This window comes from Puntigrus tetrazona, chromosome 9 (assembly GCF_018831695.1).
Source record: "Puntigrus tetrazona isolate hp1 chromosome 9, ASM1883169v1, whole genome shotgun sequence".
Taxonomy (NCBI): Eukaryota; Metazoa; Chordata; class Actinopteri; order Cypriniformes; family Cyprinidae; genus Puntigrus; species Puntigrus tetrazona.
The window spans coordinates 16078998-16101661 of record NC_056707.1 but is presented as its reverse complement, the minus strand read 5'-3'; the positions used below and the strand labels follow the sequence as shown (position 1 = coordinate 16101661).

The 22664-nt window shown below is 35.8% G+C and overlaps 2 protein-coding genes across 3 annotated transcripts; one reads left to right on the top strand and one right to left on the bottom strand.

The window, feature by feature from the left end:
• The first annotated feature begins 4595 nt into the window (after window positions 1–4595).
• On the top strand, window positions 4596–8932 carry casq2 (calsequestrin 2). 2 transcript variants are annotated; one of them, XM_043248162.1, is made up of 12 exons: window positions 4602–4700; window positions 4807–5116; window positions 5773–5857; window positions 6231–6331; window positions 6431–6542; window positions 6908–6981; window positions 7097–7227; window positions 7328–7373; window positions 7866–7920; window positions 8026–8126; window positions 8241–8315; window positions 8414–8932. In XM_043248162.1, the coding sequence occupies exons 2-12, from the start codon at window positions 4880–4882 to the stop codon at window positions 8645–8647; spliced, it is 1251 nt and encodes a 416-aa protein (XP_043104097.1). In that variant the 5' UTR covers window positions 4602–4700; window positions 4807–4879; the 3' UTR covers window positions 8648–8932. The 2 variants fall into 2 exon arrangements, with proteins under 2 accessions (XP_043104095.1, XP_043104097.1); XM_043248160.1 differs by having other exon boundaries at window positions 4596–5116.
• A 5518-nt stretch (window positions 8933–14450) lies between these two features.
• LOC122351352 (ladderlectin-like) lies at window positions 14451–15853 on the bottom strand. Its single transcript, XM_043248374.1, has 6 exons — window positions 15744–15853; window positions 15560–15627; window positions 15266–15360; window positions 15006–15128; window positions 14765–14873; window positions 14451–14650 (listed from the first exon to the last, which is right to left on the bottom strand). The coding sequence occupies exons 2-6, from the start codon at window positions 15618–15620 to the stop codon at window positions 14583–14585; spliced, it is 456 nt and encodes a 151-aa protein (XP_043104309.1). The 5' UTR covers window positions 15621–15627; window positions 15744–15853; the 3' UTR covers window positions 14451–14582.
• Between the last annotated feature and the right edge of the window lie 6811 nt (window positions 15854–22664).

The window sequence follows — 22664 nt, the reverse complement described above, 5'->3', positions numbered from 1 at the left end:
AAGCCACACTGATGATCCGTCATCAGGGGACCAAACCGGTTTAGCACAAGGTGCAGAACACATATTTAACTACTGAATGCTACTGAAATTAATATTTAAATTGACAGTATAAAGATGGATTATCTTACATCTGTTCTTGCTGCCTGCTTAACCGATGATGTTTGAGCCCATGATCAGTCATTACCATAAGTTCTAATTCTTCTCATGCTGCTGTTTTTCTGCTTCAGTGCCTTGGAATGTTACCTTGCTCCACACCCCTCAGGTCAATTTATTGTGTTACGTATTATTCTAATCATTAACTGTCCTTTTTTAAAGGTCTGTGTCCTCCAAAATATAATGACCTGCCCAACACTCCTTAAACATCTTCTCAGAAACATCTCTTCCATCTTTATTTGACGCTTTCTAGCACTCTCTCTCTCTCTCTCTCTCTCTCTCTCTCTCTCTCTCTCTCTCTCTCTATATATATATATATATATATAAATAAACAACACTTCACACTTTAAGACTGCTTGTTTTTATTGTATTTTGACAAAAATATATCTATCACTAGCTTTCTCTAATCCCTTTTTATTTTTATTTATTATATATTGATTTTGATTGCTTCCATTGTACTTATTCGTAAGTGACTTTGTGTCTGCTAAATGACAAAAAATTGTATTTTAATTTTAATCCTTCTACACTGATTGTCTTTAGTGAAACATTGTGTATTTTATTTAAAGATATTTGTAAAACAAGTACAAGTGTACAGTTCCGCATCACCTTGCAATTAAAAAACATATTCCTTGTCATTTAAAAAAAAATCTATTTAGGCCTGTTTATATGCATAGCCTAAAAAGTAAAATAAAATAAATAAATAAAATAAATAAATAAAAGGTACTTCTAAAAGGTTGGAGGGGATAGAGGGTGTCAGAAACAGGGTGAGGCACAATGACGCTAGCAAGGACAGACTTCATGGAAAATTACCATGCTATCTTTGTACTTTTTCATTTCTTTCTGTAGCCTTCTCAGACATTTCAGAGAAATCCAAAGTAATATTACACACACACACACACACACCAGCATAATGATAAAAGGAAAGTATTAGAAGTGATAATTTTAGTGCATAAAATATATGTGGTTCAGAATAATACAGTGCATCAAACAATATAGCTTTAATTGGAACCTTTATTTTTAATATATTTAACATTCTGTGGAGACTACTGAGGAGTTAACCCAAGCAGTTTATAACAGCTACATTAAAATAAGTGTTAGATTAGGTTCTCAGGCAAACATGCAAATGATTTGGCTTAAAAATTCACTTTAATTTATAACAATCTAATTTGAATTGTAATGAAGTCTAAAAATTAGATAATATATCGGTAACAATATATTAAGATTTTTAAAGCAACACAATGCAATTTGGTCCTCCCAATGTTTTGGTCCTAGTAGTTGAAGCAGCTGAAGAGAAGCATTGATTTTGTAATACATAATGTGTAATTTGTAACACCATGTTCCACCTATATACAGCTAATTCCAACCGTGCTTCAGCACACCTGTATTTTCAAGTAGCCCGAAGAGCTCAGTTAACTGGTTGAGGTGTTTGATTGGGGTTGGAGCTGAACTGAACAGGCGCAGGGTTGGAGACCTTTGACACAAGCTCTCCTCGAGTTTACGATTCTGTTTCTGCTCCATTAACAGTTATTTCATACACCCCAACCCTCAGGCCACTTTATTGTTTTACGTTTTACATTTTGTCATTTCATTTGCATTCCTTTTTTCGTGTGCAAACCAAACTAACTGTCTCTTGAAAATTTGTGTTTTAAATGTGAGAAAAGGGAGAACTGTGGAGAAATGTGGAACTGATGCAGTGATACATCTGACCTTGTTTACTTGTATTCTTCAGCATTCAACATGTTCCAGTGCAAAGTCAAATATTTCCATAACCTTTCCCCCTCTTTTCTCTCTCTCTTATTCAATTTCTCAAAATCTTTCAGTTTGTCCTTGAGTATGTCTTAAAGGAAAAACATCAAACCCTTTCTGTGCTGGAAAGAGAGATAACATAGCATGCATCTGCAGAGATAGGCTTTATTCTGCAGTCCAAACTCATTCATTAATTTGTTCAAATAGTACATAGAGTAATGGTAACCCTTTACAATAAGGTGCCATTTGTTAACATTAGTTAATGTATTAACATGAACAAACAGTGAACAGTGCATTTATTTTAATATTTGTTAATCTTTGTTAATGTTAGTTAATAAAAATACAGTTGTTACAATGCATTTCACATACAGCTCACAAGGCATTAACCAACGTTAACAAACAAAACGATTAAGATTAATAAATGTTGTAGAAGTATTGTTCATTCTTAGTGTTAACTAATGAACCTTATTGTAAACTAAAACTAAACCTTATTTGGAAATAAATAGAATTAAGAAATAAATGATGACCATTACATAAAGAGATTGAGGAGATAGAGAGCTTGTAATTTCGGTGATGCCAGTAACAAGGACACTTTCCACAGCAGTACTTGAATCAAACAATATGCCTCTGTGCTTGTGAGGTATGCTAAATTGCTTTAAATGTCAACACATATCAACACAGATAACTCCTGGAGCGCATTTAGAATGCTGCTAAAGCTATTTCATTTAGTATGTTAAATGCTAAATGTTGCTTTGAGAAATGCAGAAACAGTGGATGATTTAGAGAGAAGATAGGGTTGTACTGAAATTTCTGAATGGCTATACTGTTTGCTAAACCACTATATGCAGACTTCAAATCTTGTGTGATAAAACTAAAAGGAATTCAAAGGAACCATACCTTTGTGGCTGGAAATTATTATTCATGAATGTAGTAAATATACAAAATTGACCTATCTGGGGTATTTCGTTTACATTTCATTAATACATATAAAAGGACCTTCCTTCCTTCTCATCCTAAACCATATAAAAATAAAACTATTCAATGAAGCTTAGATATTATTGGAACTGGAAATGAGTCTGACATGGGACACACATGCCATCTAGTGGTTTTGAGTTAGTAAATTCTCTTGAGACAAATACTGAAACTGAGAAACTAAAACAAGTTCTCTCTCCAGTGTTTTCTTTGTGGTTAGATTGTCATGGCTGGTTAAATAAATCTAAGCCTGAACCTGTACAGGCAGTAACAAACATCATGAATAGAAATCCTTGAGAATTAACACCATGTTCCACCATAGCCTAAACCAACGGCCTACTGAGAAAAACATTCAATGCAATGTCACTTGGTAACTGTGATGGTTGTTGTATTGTTGTCAATGCTAAGCAGATTTAAGACCACGAGATGGAAGCGTTACCTGCCACAAGTACAAAGAAGGAGTCTGGTCTTCCCAGACTAAGTCACACTTCCAGTTTTTTGTTATCTGTCCGACATCCAATGAACCTTGACCCTTCTATATGGACATAACAAAGCTCTAAAATTACCACACACAGGATTGGAAATAGTTTGCATCACTTGACATGAGCAATCTGAGTAAAGCATGTTAGCAGTTATATTTATTGAAGATTTATGTTTATGTTGTAAGAGTACTTTTAAGACATTGTGACTGTATGAGAAAGAGACTTTTTAGCAATGCCTTGTCTAAATCAATTAGACAGGAATCCTTGAGACAGCTGAACCTAATTTGGGCACGAGCGTTGCTGGCGTCATTTCTGTGTCAACAAACTCTATTTAAAGTCAAACGGACTTCAAAGGTTCAGTTATAATATGTGATTTAAAAGTAACAAAAAGTGAGTACTAGAGACATAGAGATATAGAGACATATTTATAGAGACTAGAGACATATTTATAGAAGCCTGTAAGCAAAATTTGATTCACTGCATAAAGTTGTGAATTCATCCGTTCATTCATTCATTCATTCATTCATTCATTCATTCATTCATTCAAAACAACTGGAAAAAATACAAAGTATAATGCTTAAAAAAGTTTAACGGTGCTCATTTGCCGGTTTTTACAGGAGCATGAAAGACAGTCTGACTCCAGTTACCTTTTAGAGTTGTAATAACTAAATGTACACATAAATAAAGCAAATATTATTGAAATTTGTTTTAAGATAACATACAATTTCAGTCTTTGAGGGTTCCTGCCTCCAGATTCAAGTTAAGACTTTTGGTCACTTTTTGTACAAATGTCTTTGCAGAGTACAAAACCCCAATCACCCTTTATAACAGCGCATGTACATTGTCAGCTTAACTTGTGCACACATGTAGAGGGGCATACCTAACCAAAAAAAACAAAAACATCTCACACACAAAGACATACACAGGTGTCTGGTTACAGTACAGTATACTAATTTACACGATGATTTTTTTAACAACAGCAAGCATGTTTCCCATCTCGCACACATGACGATAAAGGGTCCGTTTGTTCTTGCTTCCATCTGTCTTATCGTGCAGTGAAGTCTTCATATCACTCCTTTCCCTTCTCAGCATCAAATGTCATTAGCCGAAGCCTAATCACTCTTCCATAGTGCTCTTGTCCCTTTGCTGTCCAACTGGGGTATTTTTAGCTCTGAAACAACTGGGCTCCTAAAAAAGGGTTAGAGGAACACTGCTATGTAAGGTATCCTGCCTGCTCTCTCCCATCCTATTACCAGCACAATCCACCAGCCACTCTTTGTCTGTGGTTAGGAGAGAAGGCAGAGAGTCAAGGGTTTGCCTGAGAAAAGCTGAATTTTCAGAAGAAGGGTACGCAAACCCTCAGAAAGAACGGTGGAAAAAGGCCTGGATGCTTGCCACCGTAATTGTTTCTGTTATAAACTCTTGAATTATATTCTATTTCTGACACTTCTAGACCAGAGCTATCTTAAGCTGCATGAAGAGCCACCGTTTCTTTCTGGAAAGGTCTTAAGTCACTAGTATAGACAATGCAGAGCACCTGGATCCTGCTGCTTGCCTCTCTGGGCTTCTCTACCCTGGCTGGTGCTGAGAAAGGCCTCGAGTTCCCACGTTATGATGGCAAAGATCGTGTCCTGGACATAAATGAGAAGAACTACCGCAAAGCCCTGAAGAAATACGACATGCTGTGCCTGTTCTACCACGCTCCTCTGCCAACTGCAAAAGAACTGCAGAAACAGTTACAAATGACTGAATTAGTGCTAGAGGTAAGACAAGACAAGAGTGAATGTGTGGTGTTAAAGAATGTTATTTGGAGCAAAACTGCATGGAATTGCCTATAGATGTGCAGTACCCTAACTCTAACGCGAACATGATTCAAATCTTTTATTATTTAAAGGATTTTTTAAATTAAGTTTTAAATGCATGAAATTAAGTTTAAAGTTTAATAATAAAAATAAAGGTAATATTATATCAAATACATTTTTTTGTATGTAATATCAGTGCAGCTAGAGGCCCACAGGCTGCAGCTGACCGACACGTCTCTCTTCACATCTTTTTTCACTTAAGCATTTATCTGGATTAAAACGTGGACATCATCAGTCACCATGTTAATCAGGCACTTCATGTTCAGTGCACCTGATAGCATCTGTGGACTTTGGAAACTGTTCCTAGAGTATTTGCTTTTAGAATTGTGCCATTTATACTACTTGCATCATAATGAAAGCAGAACACTGTCGGTATTTATGGAACGAGAACACTTCTAAAATGATTACATAAGTGTGGCCTCCTTAACTCTAAATTCATGGCTCATAAGTTCACTATCTAGACAACAATACCAGTGTGACTCAGCAGTACTCCATGTACTAATACACTATACTCTAAAACACTGTGACAGTACTAATCATGACTTGCTTTTCCACAGTTAGCTGCTCAAGTCTTGGAGGAAAAGGATATTGGCTTCGGAATGGTTGACTCCCAAAAAGATGCTAAGGTTGCCAAGAAACTAGGTGAAGTGACAAAAAATCTTTATACAGTCTATGTGTGCGATATCTGAAGTAGAATCATAATTGAAATGTTTATACAGAAATGCAGACAATGTAGAAATACATTATACATTATATTGCTAGAAATGTATTCATGAAATGCATAGGCAGTATTGCTCAAGTATTAGTTGTCAAACATTTTAAATACATTTCTATACATAACTATTCAACATAACTATTATGTAACTTTGATATATAGCAACGTCTTAAAACATCTACTGAAATTTTAGAAAAACATCAATGTATTTTGCATAAACAGATATATATATATGATATACTCTGAGATATAACTGTATAGCTTGTATTTATATTGCCTTGATGATTGTTTCTTTGGAAGGTCTGCATGAGGAAGGCAGTGTCTATGTCTTTAAGGATGACCGTGTGATTGAATTTGATGGCCTGCTCGCTGCAGACACTCTTGTGGAATTCCTTTTGGATGTAAAGAACCTGTATTTATTGTAAATCTAGATCTAATTCATTGTAGCGACTTTATATGCAATTGTAACTTTCTGCCTCCATCTTTCCCACATGCTTTAGCTGTTGGAAGATCCGGTTGAGATCATTGACAATGCTTTGGAGCTACAAGCTTTTGACCGTATGGAAGAAGACATCAAGCTCATTGGTTTCTTTAAGAGTCATGACTCTGAGCGTGAGTACATGTGTGCAGACTATAAGGGTCAGTTACATCCTTCAGCTGAGGTTATTTGATCTCTGCACTTTGTAAATACATCTCTCATAGTATGCAAAAAATTATTACCATGCAATAAATGTTAACACATTCATTTTTAACTGTCTGTACATTCCAGTTATGTTTTAAATGCACAATGAAACCTCTTGAGCATTGTGGGCTACTACTCTTTCAAGCTATAGGTGACATTTAAAGGTCATTTATTTCAAGTCTTCACTCTGGCAGTCTACACTGTCAAAATGATCCGAATGGAATTTACAACTTTTGTCTTTTCTTAAATAAACAAACAAATGCTAGCTTCATTATTTTATTCTCTATGATTTCAGATTATCTTGCTTTCCAAGAGGCAGCTGAACAGTTTCAGCCTTTTATCAAATTTTTTGCCACCTTTGAGAAATCAGTGAGTATTGTGTTATTTTGTACACGGCTATCATCGTGTCATTATTTTCTTATGGGGAGTCTTTTGAGAATTCTCGACAGATGGCAGATGTGTCGCTTTAATTGTTGTGTTTCAGGTTGCGAAAGAGCTGACTCTGAAGATGAATGAGGTAGACTTCTATGAGCCCTTCATGGAGGAACCGATCACCGTTCCAAACAAACCACACTCAGAAGAAGAGTTGGTGGCCTTCATATCCGAACACAGGAGGTAATCAGTGAAAGCTAATCTAATAATATTCTGAATAATTGTTAGACAGGCATTTGATACTGGTCAGATGCATACTGATGATAACTATTGACCTCCACAGACCAACTCTGAGAAAGCTCAGGGCAGAAGATATGTTTGAGACCTGGGTGAGGAATATTTTTTAAATGAAAAATGTAATTGTATGATTGCTATATTTTATTATTACTGTCATAATTCATTACATGAATTTCTGGAAGACAATTTTGATTGGTCAGTCTCATTATCTAGTGGTCAGATACTTCAAACTGCGGACTCATTTTTTAGTTTTATACAAACATGACTGGTGCCTGTTATTAATTGTCATAAAAATGACACATTATTAATGTTATTGTATTATCACTGGACTGTTTATATTGTAATACTGTTTTTTTTCTTCTAATATTTGCACCCAGTTTAAGATATCCAGTTATAAAATAATTGAAACCCAAATCAATATTTTATGTCCGCATTGCCAATGCACTGATTTATTGAGTGGCCATATGATAAGTGGAAAAGTGAAAAGTCAGCTTTACTGCAAAATAAATCCCCATTTGAACAGCAGAAAAATACCTGTAGATATCATAAAGCAATGACACTCAAATAAAATTTCCCTTTTACAGGAGGATGATTTGAACGGAATTCACATTGTAGCCTTTGCAGAAGAGGAGGACCCAGGTATGTACAATTTCAGGGCAGCTCTTCATTCCTTATAAAGCCGAATGATATTCTTTCGGAGAGAACAGCATAAAAAAAAACTGACCTTGCATATGGTTTTTTTAGATGGTTTTGAATTCTTGGAGATATTAAAGGAGGTGGCCAGAGACAACACACACAATCCAGACCTGAGTATTGTGTGGATTGACCCAGACAACTTCCCACTGGTGACTAAAATAAGTCTGGATAGATGCATTACAATATTGCCTATTGACAAAATATTGACAAACCTGAAAGAAAAATTCTTTTGTTGATTGAACGTTGCACGTTTCCTTTCTTAGCTCATTCCTTACTGGGAGAAGACCTTCAAGGTTGACCTCTTCAGGCCACAGATCGGTGTAGTTAATGTTACAGATGTAAGTGCACTATCGTTTTTAACCAGATCTGCTTAATTCATTATAAAAGCCACTTTCTCATCTTTGGATCTGTCCCACTGTCACGGCCTCTATGACAGGCGGACAGTGTCTGGTTGGAGATATCTGATGATGATGACCTGCCATCGTCTGAAGAGCTGGAAAACTGGATAGAAGATGTGCTCTCTGGAACAGTGAATACAGAGGATGATGATGATGATGATGATGATGACGACGACGATGATGAAGACGATGACGATGATGACAATGATGATGACGATGATGATGATGACGATGATGAAGATGATGACGATGATGACGATGATGATGAATGATTCATATACTGTGAACCTCAACGAATCTGCTAAAAATAACTTTTTTTCAGCTAAATCATTTTGTACATTTTGCGCACTGCATAAATTGAAATCATACAAGTCAAAGAATTCTATTATTTATCTAGGCGAAAATAATTTATTTTCATCACCTCCAAACTGGAAATATACTTGATAAAGGGATTCAAATGAAATTCTGCAGTGCAAGTTTGTCACTGCATCAGTATTTACTCTCCTGTACAGTTTCTATGTAATCAATCACACAAGGCAATAAAACTTTATAACAGGTTTAGGAATTGTGTTCCTGTTTAAACATATAAGGCCTCATTGGTTTCATATTAATATGATTTGACAAAAATCGGCTGAATAGACTACTCATCTAAGCACACCAGTCTCTGCAGAGATTTGCAGTACTGGATATAAACTGCCTTAAAAATGTAATAAGCATGTCATGAAATAAATTTGTGTCCCTATAAACCACAAATACCACCACACACACGCACACACACAATTTACTTATATTTTATACACGATTAATTCCACAACACACAAGATTTTCTTTTTATGAATGTTTTATTGATTTGACAAATGTTTCAGAGTAAGCGCTGAGAAGAAATTAAGGTTAAGAACATATTTAAGAAAAGTTTAATTTTAGAATACATTTTTTATAAGGATAAGACCAGAATAGAACCTTTTAGCACTAACAAAGCTTATTTGGACTGAACAGGGCAAATCGTTCCAGCAACAGTTAGCTGTGGGGAGAAAAGTTATCCTATAATCATTACGGTGGTGTTAGAGTTCAAATAAAATGTTATGTTTAATGGAAGTACATTGTGACATCTAAAAGAGCCATTTTACATTACTGCATTTATTAATTAATGTGGAAAATACTATTTTAAAAAAAGACTGCATTCTTACAGTTCAGGTTGATGTTGATCTCCCCACAGTTCTCAACACTAGTTGGTGTAATAATGTGGACTTCCATCACTCCACATCCACTGTCCTTCCTAAAATTGGAGGGAATGATGATGAAGAGTGCACTACTGTACTCAGACTCCTAATTCTTTAGGTCACAAAACTACTTGTTAACCATCATGATTACCAACCCAACAACGTGTGGTAGAAGAAGGCAACAGACTCAGCAGAAAGTCGTTTTCTGCTTTACTGTGCACAGGTGCAAGATTTGCATCCAGACTTTGGCAGTTTCTCTAGAAGAGACAAATTGTTATTGACAATCTAAAACCTAATCATTAAAAAAAAAAAAAGAAAACAAAATTTTGCCCCATTGGTTATTTGTTCAGAATTAGTTTTCTGTATTTTTCATTGTCAGAAAAGCAAATTTTATTATAGTAAAATTATTGTAATTGTAACTAACATTTTATTACTGTAATTGTAAGTAAAAAATTACCTCTGCTGTGATCCAGTTAACCGACTGAGGAAAGAACTTATAGAACAAAATTTGTTCATCCATAGGGACATTTTTGAAGTATATCAGCTGCATCCATTACATAAATGTTAGGGCTCTTGTAATATTTTATTATTATTATCTTATATAGATTATTTTATGTCTGTCATTGCATGCTGCAGATACATGGCCAATGTAGATCTCTCATTTAATCATGCTTAAATTAGTCAATAAAATATTTCCTGTTATTCTTCTTCTGCCACAAAATTGTGAAGGTTTGTCAGAACATGCGTTTAAAATGTGATAGCACGGGTTTTTACTTTCTGCATTCCCCACGGAGAACACAATAAAAAGAAGCAGCAGATTTCTCAGCATTGCCATGATAAACCTAAAAAATAACAAACAGTAAAGTTGTCTGCATTTACATACTGCACTCTCAATGTATTTTAAATACAGAGTTATTCAGTAGAGCTCTGTGCCAAAAGCTCACCTTGGTTTTCAGATCGTTGCAGTGAAGAATTCAGTGAAGATTTTATGAAGCCCCAGAAAGAGCCCTGTATTTATTACTTAGCGTCAAGTGTGTACCAAGATGATACAGGAAGTGACTGTTTGGAAATAATATGTAGATAGCATCTAAATTGAGAAGCACTTTTATTTACCATTAGCATCAAATATCTAGAAGGAAATGTGGTTGCTCAAGATAAAACGATAAGCAGACACCCATCTTTGCCCTAATATCCTAGAGCTGTAATGATCTGTGTACATTTTTACACACCAAATATTTAATCATCGAGTGATACGAGACAAGTCTGTGAACTATAAACAATATCAATAAAGAGCACATTACTGAGAGGTATTTTAATACTGAAAACTACACATCTCCCATATGTCAAAGATTTTTTATATGTTGCAGTTAATGTGACGATAATGTCAAAAAGCAAACTCCTATCAATGTGTACAGTGTGTATTTTCTATATTATACACCTACTGTTTCAACTGGCAGCCTTTTGGATGCCATGTTTATGTGTTAAATAAATAGTTTTCTTCAAAAAAGAAAGAAACTCACGCAGCTTTAGAACTACACCAGGGGTGTAAATAATGGTTGATTTTTGGGGGAAGATTTACCCCTTTCCGTTTATGTTAATAAATTATTTAAAAAAGATGGATGGTATATCTGGATTTTGAACCCATGCAGGTCCCAGACATTTTGCCAAAGTAAAATTTTTTTTTCTCAGGTTAGTATTCTATTTTCTTTGTAAGCTTAAGGAAAATTCTATACACATCGGATGTAAAACATGTTATTAAAGGTGGTGGTGAAGGATAGAAATAAAATTAGTAAGACAGCAACTCACACTCTTAAAAAGGTAGCGTATGGAAATTATTGTAATCATTTTCATTTTTTTTTTATTTTCAAATTTTTAATTAATTAAAAAAGGTGGTTGCAATAAATTTATTTTAGCTACAATTAATGACATTTTGTTCACAGTTAGTCAACTTAGTTCAATTTTTTGAAAATTAAATGAATATTTTTTATAGTATTAGCTTACACATGAACTAGATACATAATGAAAAATTAAAGGCCTACTGTAAATATCAAAAGGATATTATCTAAAAAAAGATCTGAGAGACTGTCAAACCAACAAATAATTAGCAGAGATCCATGTCATTGATAATGGAGATAATATTGTTTGTAAAGTCAACAGTTAAAGACACTTCAAGTGTTTAAATAATTATGTCTGCATGCAAAGTTTGGATGATTAAAAACTCTGATTAACAATCTCCTTTTAATTGCTTGGTGTTTTTTGCACTAAACTTTGGACACGTTCTTACTCGCTAAAACACAGTTTTCTCCGTGATGACCTTGTGATGCAACCTTTTTGCGAAACAAAAAACAGAATTCTCTGCGTAACAAACAATCCAACAGTAAGTGACTGGATTTTCTTTTTCAAGCACTAATCCATCAGTATGTCACACTAACTCCTCATATATGCAAACACTAAGTACTTTTCAGTGGTCATTGCATGCATGACACAAAATGCATGCAATGACCACGTTTCTCAAAATTCACAAACACTTTTGTCATTCATACTTCACAACCTGAACAATTTTGAACTGAACCTGAATACATTTTTCAAATGCTAAGACACTACTTTCAAAACTAAACTAACACATTTAAAGCAGAAGAGTGGTCAACTGTCCATTTCTGCAGGAATTGTATTGAAATATAAAATCTTAGCAGAATATTTATTTTGAAACTGAATAATAATTATTTCAAAACACAAGTCATGAGGCTGGAGCCTTTCCTGGGTCATAGACAGAACAAAACTCTGGACAGATGACCAGTCCTTCACACTCATTCATATTCAAACTCACTTACAGTTCACCTCTACTTTCTCTGGACTGTGAGTGAAACCAATATCAACACAGACAGACATACAAACATACAAACTCCACATAGAAGGGTCTCCTGCAGCAGCTGGGACAGTACAGTATGCTAAAATAGTACGTAAAATTAAATGAAGTTATTATTATTCAGTAATGAAACAAATCATTTGTAGAATCTTCATATATTTTGTAATGATCCCTGTTTTTCGTGTTTTTTAAATCAGTGTGTTAACAATACTTCATAGCAATAAAAAAACTGTAAGACCAACCAATTAAGGATTTAAATAGGCTACAGATCAAGATATAGTGACTTAAGTGCATTTCTTAAATTTTTATTAGATGTTTTAGTTTTGCAACGATACACATCTCCAATAACTTTGTACAGTATTTTTTTTGCTTTAGTTTTAATTTCATCTCTTGAAACTGAAACTTCCTGTTTTCTTAATTCTTTAAATCGTTGAATTAAGTTGAAAAGACAAGTCTTATAATAGCTGAATCTGGCAACGCGTAGGCTGCTTTCATGCTCTCTCTCACAACTCTCTCAAAAGACTCGTCCATTCCTCCGGCATCTTGCAGGGATCATTTCATACCAGGGACGTTAAACATTCCTGCAGTCCACAGTCTACACTGAATCATACAGACGTTCGTATGAGGAGTTTAACAGCAAATTAGTCATTCAGAGAAGAAATGACCCTCTCTCTTAATGTCTTAAAGACCAAAGAAATTGTGGACTTCAGGACCTCTGAAGGTCTGAACAGACTCAAGCCGTGAAGAAGGCTTGTCAGTGCCTCTTCTTCTTGAGAAGGAAATTTAGATTTTTTGCATTTGTAGTGCCTAAAATCCAAATATGCATGTAGGAAACATGGGAGTAGTCTTTTTATTATGATAAATTTAATTCTGTGGTATTTTCAGTTAAGAAATATCGCAAAAATAAAACATTTTGATGATTTGAGGTGGTCACAGAATGTGGTTGTAGTAAATAGAGTAAAAAAAAAAACATTATTTTAATTCTGAAGCATCAACACACGTATGCCACAGAAATAACATTAATCCACAGCAAAGTGAAAGAGGAAACTGAATGCATATAAAGACAGGGAAACAATCAAAAAGAACTAAAACAGGTGAACAGACACAGGTGGAAACTAATTAACTAATTAAATGATCACTAAATGAAGACAGGAAGGACCAAATAAGGACATAAGAGACGCATTTTAAAGATTTATGGTATTTTTTAAAGCCTATCTGAATATATTTTAGACATCCAGTTTTATTCTACAACACGGCCATTGAGGTCATCTGAACAATTCATATCAAGGCTGGGAGCTGGAGAGGAGCGCATGGTCGACGACCAAAACCGCCGGCCGGAACGAGGGCAGGGACCGCGAGAGCGGTGAGGACTGACACCCCCGAGAGAAGGAAGGAGCCGGTGGGATGCCGGGCGGGATGGACGGATGGTCACAGGGCAGGACGGCGATGGGCGGACGGAGGTTTGGCAGGAGCGAGGGGTCTACTAAATCCCACTGATAAAGATAGTGTCTTAGAAGCACCTGCCACTGGATATTAGATGTTGTACATCACTAAGTCATTTTAACTAAATGCACTGTGAAAATACTGACTCTCTTAAGCAAACAGTTTAGGTCAATATACACATATTTAAAACTGCTTCTATGAAAATAATGTTCTATGTGAGGAGTGATGCCTTTGTGGATCAAGGCGCAGTAATTTATTACAAATGAAACAACACATTAAATAATTTTAATTATAGTCAATTAAATGTGCTTTTCCTATATTTAATGCATTAAATTTATAACTAAATTTGTTGTTACAACTATTTTCCAATAAGCTCTTGCATAGTAATGTCATAAAGCTTGTATTTTAGTGTTTTAATATGAATATTTTTTTTCTTTTATTTACTCCTGAGAATTGCAAAATACTAATTGCCTTTTGACCTTCTAATAACCATATTACCGCAATAATGTTATGAATGGTTTTGATTTAACATCACAACACACAATCTTTGTTTTAATGCATTTAATGATTAGAGTCTCAGTACTGAAAATCGATTAAAGTTAAAAACACTTGTCAAGATCAGAAATTGTAAAAATAAATGCAGTCAAAGTAACTGTGGGGCAGGATGACTGCGTGATCTTACAGGTCTTTAGCACAAATATAGGGCATTGAGGTTGCACAGGATGCATCGTTCCAGCAACGGTTAGCTGTAGGGTGGAAAAATGAAATAAGTTATTATGTGTTATACAATTAGCCATGTTGATATGAAGTTATGGGATTGTAAATAATGATTGAAAGCAAAAACCACAGTGCATTCTTACAGGTCCAGTTGATCTCTCCACAGTTCTCAGTACCCAGATTGTTAGGTTCGGTTGGGCACCAGCTGGTGTATTCATATGGAGTACCATCACTCCACACCCACTGTCCTTCCTAAAAATTGAGGACAGCGATTTTGAGTGCACTACTGCAGACTCCATAAAAGGGTAATTTAGTTTGATTTTGAAGAAGTCAAACTGTCTTCGTTAGAAACTTTGTCTCATTAGATAACACAATTGAACTTACTTGTACTCCATCATGACCACCAATCCAACAACGGGATGAGCTAGGCACCAGACTCAGCAGAAAATCATTTTCCAGTTTATTGTGCACAGATGCAAGATTTGCATCCAGACTCAAGCAGCTTTTCTAAAAGAGATTTAAAAAAATATATTATTATTATTAATGTTATTGCAAACAACATTTTAAGGCATTTTCAAATGAAATAAAATTGTAAAAGAATTTTCAATTTAAAAATAAAAATTAAAAAATTGCCAATACTTTACCTCTGCTGCGATCCAGGTTGCTGACTGAGAGAAGAACTTATAGCATCGGACTCCAAAATTGGTCCATCCAAAGGGGCATTTTTCATCTATATCAACTGCATTCAGCACAGTGTAAATGTTAATCTTGCAATATTCACATCATACACTTATAATTATGCAAATAGACAGAAATATTTACATAAAAAAAATAATGTATATTTCTTTCCATCCCTCTCCACAAAACATAAAAGGTTTGGCAGAACAAGCTTTTAAAATCGAATAACGGGGATTTATATAAATAAATGTCTTGTTTACCATTGGCATTCCCCACAGAGAACACAATGAAAAGAAGCAGCAGACTTCCCAACATCGCCATGATGAACCTGAAGATTAATAAGCAGGAAAAGTTAACCGCTTGTACTCATATGCTGCACAATGTGGATTCTCAAAGTATTTTAAAGAAAAAGATTTTTACTAGGTTTCTGTATTAAAAACTCACCTTGGTTTTCAGATCGCTGCTTTCAGAATCTCAGAGGTAAGTTGTGATGTTCCAGAAAGAGCCCTGCTTTTATACTTGATGTCAAGTCACAAGGATGACAGATGATCTGTGAAGTTGATCCATATCCAAATATGGCAGATAGTGATAAGATGAGACTGTCAAAAAATACAACATTATCTTAAATAAATATTTATTTTATATATATATAGTTAAGTTAAATATTAGTTATAAGGGAAATTCTCTTCCTGTACTCGTAGAGAGAAAAAAATATTTGCATAAATATAAATCTTATATAAATATTTTTGGAAACATCCAGTGCTCTTTTAAACTTCGTGAAAATCCCTTTTGATACTTTTGTATCAACTATATCTGCTTGTTAATTTGAGGCATAATACATACTATTTTTAGTTTTCCGAGCCTCCATTCACTTTTGGGTAAGAATACTATATTGGCAGTCGTTCGTGAGCACTTTCCTGTTTTAGCACACCTTAAGATTTTAAAAACTCACAACGTATAAATACAGTCTTTGGGGTGTCATTTATTTATCATCGTTATTATGGTTTTCGATACTTTTACTGCACCACTTGTCGTTTGCTTTTGGAATATGATAGAATGCTTGAACCCAGAAAACAATGACATGTGATGTAAGATTTTGTAGTAAACTAAAGGCAATTTGTCTAAAAAAGCTGGGTTGTATGATTCTTCCATTCCACTTTACATATACACATGATACATAATCATGAAAAATAATGCTGTAAATATAATCTAAGTGTCTCTCTCGTCTGAGGTGTGGTTTATTTGTACAGTAGAAAAAGCAGAACTGAGAAAACGTGTTTGCAAGAAAACCAGTAAAACCAACAGAACTATATTTATGCTGGACGTGGTCCATGAGAATCTCTGATAATGGAGATGGTAATATATGTTCAAGTAAACATCTACAGACTTTTTATTTAAATAATTATTTAAATATTTGCTAAATGTGCTTGCATGCGAGCTTTCTCTGGCCTCAATCCAAAGGTGTTTGCCGGCATTAGATGAAGATTTTGTGAAAATTCTAACTGGTTTAGATGGTTTCAATAAGTAAATTTACAATACAAAAATGTAAAAGAAAAATATGCTTTTGTCTAAGTCACTTGTCAAAAGGATTTATTTCATGTCAAATTGATCAAATTTTAGAAACTTCCTTATGTTAAGTTTTAGATTTTGTTAATATATATGTTTTCTGAGGAAGGATATTAACGTTAACAGTGATAAAATATTGACAATTTGGTAAGTCTAGCGAATATGTCAACTTTAGTAATCTTGGTTGCATTATAGGCCAAAATATTTTTATAGGTAAAAAATATATTTTGAATAGGTGTGTAAAGTCATGTAAATTTTGATTAGGAATTCCAATTAATTTCCAAATTAAAATGATCACCCTTATCCCCTTGTTAGTGGGGATTTTGGAGTGAGCAGGGCTGCATTTTTCACACCCATGGCATGTTCCCTCAGTCACAGTCACCATGACACGTCACCACCCGATCAATCAAAGACTCATTACACCCGTGAACCACCCCCCAAATACAAAATCACCATCACCTGTACCAGCAATCACGTTCACACTACTTATGCTCACCTCAATCACTTCCTCGTCGGCTGGTATCAGCGTTACATGGACACGCTTACCCTAGCTTCTCTCCTGCGTTCTTCTGATTCCCCGTCGTCATCTGGAAATCAGTGTGATTACCTACGGATGAAACCCAAGCCTGGTTTAAGGAAAGTGTACTTTACTGGTCTTGGAAATTATTGTGAACTTGAACTTCCTTACTGCCTTTTTCGGAAGTTATCACTGCTTGAACACGTTACTCACCTTGTGACTATAAATAAACATTCTTAACTAATGATTGCTTCTCCCTTTTATGTGTGGTCGTGCCAGGATATCACCCCGTAAACAAAGTTTAATCCGCATTCGAAAGGGGGACGAATGGTTTTATTACTCCCGCTGGTCACTACGAATACCAGGTCATGCCCTATGGGCTCGCCAATAGTCCATCCATTTTCCAGAGCTTTATGAATGAGATATTCAGAGACTAACTCCACAAGTTCACGATTGACGCTGTTGACAGTGGAGTCAGAGCTATACAATCTCTGGTCTGATGAACCCCGTTCCCTTCACCCTTGTGCGTACTTCTCCAAAAAATTAACATCTGCGGAGCGCAACTATGTTATCAGAGACCACAAGCTCCTTGCCATGAAGCTTGCCCTCAAGGAATGGCGGCACTGGCTGGAGGGAGCTCAATTTCCATTCACCATAATTACTGATCATAAGAATCTCCAGTACCTGCAGAAGGCCAAGAGACTAAGTCCGGATGCTCAGTCTGCACCACCACCACAACACCACGTCATCTGCCCGAAGGTAAACTCCAGCCATTACCCATCCTTTGCCAACTCTGGACCCACATTGGAGTGGACTTTACCACCATCGCAAGGTTATACCACTATTCTAGTGGTGGTCGACAGATTCTCCTGCAAATTGATTCCGTTGAAAGGTCTTCCCACAGCTATGGAAACTGCAAAAACTCTATTCATCCATGTGTTTCGAAACTCCGAGCTACCCAAAGATATGGTTTCCAATTGACGGCCCCAATTCGTTTCCAGGGTATGGCAAGCCTTCTTCCAACTCCTGGGAACCTCAGTTAGTCTTTCTTCAGGTTACCACCTGCAGTCTAATGGCCAGACTGAGCGCAAGATACAAGAGATCTCTCGATACTTACAGAAGTACTGCTCCCAACATCAGGAAACCTGGAGCCAGTATTTACTGTGGGGTGAGTATGCCCAAAATTCACTACGTCAAACTTCCAATGGTCTAACTCCTTTTCAGTGTATTCTAGGTTATCAGCCACCACTGTTTCCATGGTCCGAAAAAGTCTCTGAAGTGCCTGCGGGAAATCACTGGTTCCAGGAGAGCAAGAGAGTGTGGGACTCAGCAAAGTACATCTACGCCACCTGCGCTCTCTGGTTTTTAATCTATGCATCTCATACTATAACGCGATGCTCAACAGACTGAGCTATCTGAGGCCTGAATTACATCACAGATACATTTTTTACAAAATGGTGTAAGGACAGCACAACGCTCTGATGAGTCGTATTTCAGCGATTTGTGCAAACGACCTATTTAGACTTATTTGGAGGACTTATTTTGGGTTGGAGGACATTTAGTTACCACTTATATTACACTTGTGTGTACAATTGTATGAAAGATGGTTTCAAGTGTGTTACAAGTGGTAACCAAATTAATTTTTAAAAACAAAGTATGTTAAAAGTGCATTTTAGTTCATATTCATGGTGTCTAAAAATAGCACAGTTAAGTACACTTAGATGATCTCAGGTTTATCTTAAGAAGTACTAAAGAATCATTGAAATAATGGGGTATAATTAAGAGTTATTTGTTTTTCTTTTTTTCTGGATACCTTGAAATGGATTAATTTGAATATGAAGATACAATACTTGCATTATCAATAATGTAGCTACATTAAATCTAGTAGTGATCCTGAAAGGTAGTTTAAAAGAACTATTGCATTATTATATAATGTTTGAACTACACTGATAAAGTTGCTGCCAAAACCGAAGAGATTAAGAAATTCAAATAAAAAATTGTGAATTAACAAAATAGTTATACTTAACATTAAATGTAATAATATTAATTTGATTATTACCAATTTAATTTAAAACTAACTTTAATCAACTTGCAAATATACTCACCAGCCACTTTATTAGGTATACCTAGTACCGGGTTGGACCCCCTTTTGCCTTCAGAACTTCCTTAATCCTTCGTGGCATAGATTCAACAAGGTACTGGAAACACTCCTCCGAGATTTTGAGAGTTTGTGCAGTTGCTGCAAATTTGTCGGCTGCACATCCATGATGTGAATCTCCAGTTCCACCACATCCCAAAGGTGCTCTATTTGATTGAGATCCGGTGACTGTGGAGGCCATTTGAGTACAGTGAACTCATTGTCATGTTCAAGAAACCAGTCTGAGATGATTCACGCTTTATGACATGGCATTATCCTGCTGGAAGTAGCCATCAGAAGATGGGTACACTGTGGTCATAAAGGGATGGACATGGTCAGCAACAATACTCAGGTAGGCTGTCACGTTGACACAATGCTCAATTGGTACTATTGGGCCCAAAGTGTGCCAAGAAAAATATCCCCCACACCCCTACACCACCACCACCAGCCTGAACCGTTGATACAAGGCAGGATGGATCCATGCTTTCATGTTGTTGATGCCAAATTCTGACCTTACCATTCGAATGTCGCAGGAGAAAACGAGACTCATCAGACCAGGCAACATTTTTCCAATCTTCTATTGTCCAATTTTAGTGAGCCTTTGTGAAGTGTAGCTTCAGTTTCCTGTTCTTATCTGACAGGAGTGGCACCCGGTGTGGTCTTTTGCTGCTGTAGCCCATCCACCTCAAGGTTGGACGTGTTGTGCATTCAAAGATGCTCTTCTGAATACCTTGGTTGTAACATGTGGTTATTTGAGTTACTGTTGCCTTTCTATCTGCTCGAACCAGTCTGGCCATTATACTCTGACCTCTGGCATTAACAAGGCATTTGTACCCACATAACTGCCGCTCACTGGATATGTTCTCTTTTCGGACCATTCTCTGTAAACCCTAGAGACGGTTGTGCGTGAAAATCCCAGTAGATCTGCAGTTTCTGACCAGCCCGTCTGGCACCAACAACCATGCCACATTCAAAATCACTTAAATCTTAATTCTTTCTTCCCAGTTATGATGCTTGGTTTGAACTGCAGCAGATCATCTTGCCTATGTCTACTTACCTAAATGCATTGAGCTGCTGCCATGTGATTGGCTGATTAAAAATCTGCGTTAACGACAGGTGTACCTAATAAAGTGGCCGGTGAGTGTATGTGTGAAAGTAATTTACTATCACTATTGATTGAACGTACGGGTCTCCAATTTTCTAGATTTAATAGATCTTTACCTGGTTTATGAATCAGTGTTATCAACATTGGCGACATTACTATATTTTGCAGTATTTCTTTAAAGACACTCTCAGAAACTCACAGGTCAGCCCATCATTACCTGGTGCTTTATTATTTTTTAAGTTTTTCAATACATTCATGGATTTCTTCAAGAGTCATGTCTTGTTCACATATGGAGTTTGGAATGAAGTCAAGTGTTTTCCATTCACTCAGAGCCATTCAGAAACCATTCTTAACGGCTCTGAATTCACCCAAGAACATTTGCGTAAATAGTCTATCTATCCATTTTAATCCGGTACTAAAATAAATAAAAAATAACTCAAAATTTAGTTATACCATCCAGCAAGTAGATAGGTTACTCAATGCAAGGCTCAAGTTATAGTCTACTAAAACTCTTATAAAATACAAATGTTTGTTACATTTTACTTTCAAGACAGTTAGAAAGCATAAACTTTACCCTTTACCGCAAATACTGAAATATCAGATTTAGACTATCCACGGATTTTGCATGCAGCTTCAATTTGAGGCCAAAGTCTGTTCCATGTGTCTTTATCTTTAGGTTATCTTTATCTCTATCTATTTGGTCTTATCCAAACTTTAAATTTCTGGACTGAAGGTATTCTGATCCCCTCGAGTTCAGTCAGTGGCGTTTTTACCCACCATGCAATTGCGAGCTTGGGGCGCCCCCTACTGGCCACAAGCGTTTACCTGTATTTGATTATTGCTTTGATTAACGTGCGGCCCGTTTATGTAGAAAGAAATAACCATGACCACTTTCATCTGAAATGAAAGAAAACAAAAAAGAGGGCAAATCAAAAATCAGCATGAAACATCTGAAGAGGAATTCAACCCAGATGCACACTAAACAAGCTGCTCACCGTGTCCCTAGTATAAAGCAAGCTGCATTCTGCAGGTTATTTTATACATGTTTTTTTTTTTATTGTTGTTATTGATGGGCATATTTTAAGTTATGAAACTTGCGGGTTGTATTAAGGATACCAAGACCTCTTCTGTGTCAAAAAATGGCATGTTTATGTTTATGGCATGACCCCTTGAAAGGAAACATGCAAGTTTAACTCAAAGGGCGTTAGATATTACATTTATATTTTGATCTAATCGGTAATTAGTTTAACAGGCTGTAAGCATCAACTAGTCGGGTTATCAGACTATCCAAAATATAGGGCCTTGGCTAGTAGAAAACATAATAAAAACATCAGCTACAGACGTTAACTTCTAAGCACATAAGACACGTCTTTTTATATGCTAAGAAGGCTTTATCAAATAGTTCTAAATGTTGAGAAGTCTTGGAGAACAAATAAAAATGGTCAAATTGTCTTCCCCAATATTCCAAGATCCTTGCACGGCTCTGTTGCACTCCATTATGTTGTGCTGTTTGTTGTTTGGATGGCAAAAGTTGCATTTTGGGGGCTGGTCTGCCTCAGCAGTCTTGTTACGTTTGTCAATTAAAAAAGATTAAAATGGCCAATCAAATCAAAGCAGGGGATGTTTACTTTTCAAAGAAGCAGAGCACAAATTCCATAAGTAGCAACACTTTCAATTTTCTGTTTTGATTTTTATCACTGGATATTACTGTCAGTCTGCCAATAAACTGAAAACTAGACATTTTTCTTCAAGTTTTGCCGTTATGAAACATTCACATGATTCATGTCATTTTTAACTATGTGATGAGACCCGAAACATTTAGTTTTCAACAAACTGGTCAAAAACAGTCAATTTATTATTAATACTACTAGAAATTAAACAATCATTCACCGTTAAACTGCCAATCATGTCAAAAATTAAATTCATACTTGGGTGAGAATGACTGGTCTGCTCAATTTTTAATCATAAATCACCATGCCCTGTGCATCCTTTCAGCCGAATCTAAACAATCCATTTCAATCCCATTCAACTTTCCAAAAT

Excerpts from the sequence above, each read along its gene's own strand:
- casq2 (XM_043248160.1), top strand. The coding sequence starts at position 4,880 with ATGCAGAGCACCTGGATCCTGCTGCTTGCCTCTCTGGGCTTCTCTACC. Across the intron at positions 6,543-6,907 it reads TAAGAGTCATGACTCTGAGC|ATTATCTTGCTTTCCAAGAG; the intron begins GTGAGTACATGT and ends CTATGATTTCAG. Across the intron at positions 8,127-8,240 it reads ACCCAGACAACTTCCCACTG|CTCATTCCTTACTGGGAGAA; the intron begins GTGACTAAAATA and ends TTCCTTTCTTAG.
- LOC122351352 (XM_043248374.1), bottom strand. The coding sequence starts at position 15,620 with ATGGCGATGTTGGGAAGTCTGCTGCTTCTTTTCATTGTGTTCTCTGTG. Across the intron at positions 15,361-15,559 it reads CTCTGTGGGGAATGCCAATG|TTGATATAGATGAAAAATGC; the intron begins GTAAACAAGACA and ends TGCTGAATGCAG. Across the intron at positions 14,651-14,764 it reads TGGAGAGATCAACTGGACCT|CTAACCGTTGCTGGAACGAT; the intron begins GTAAGAATGCAC and ends TCCACCCTACAG.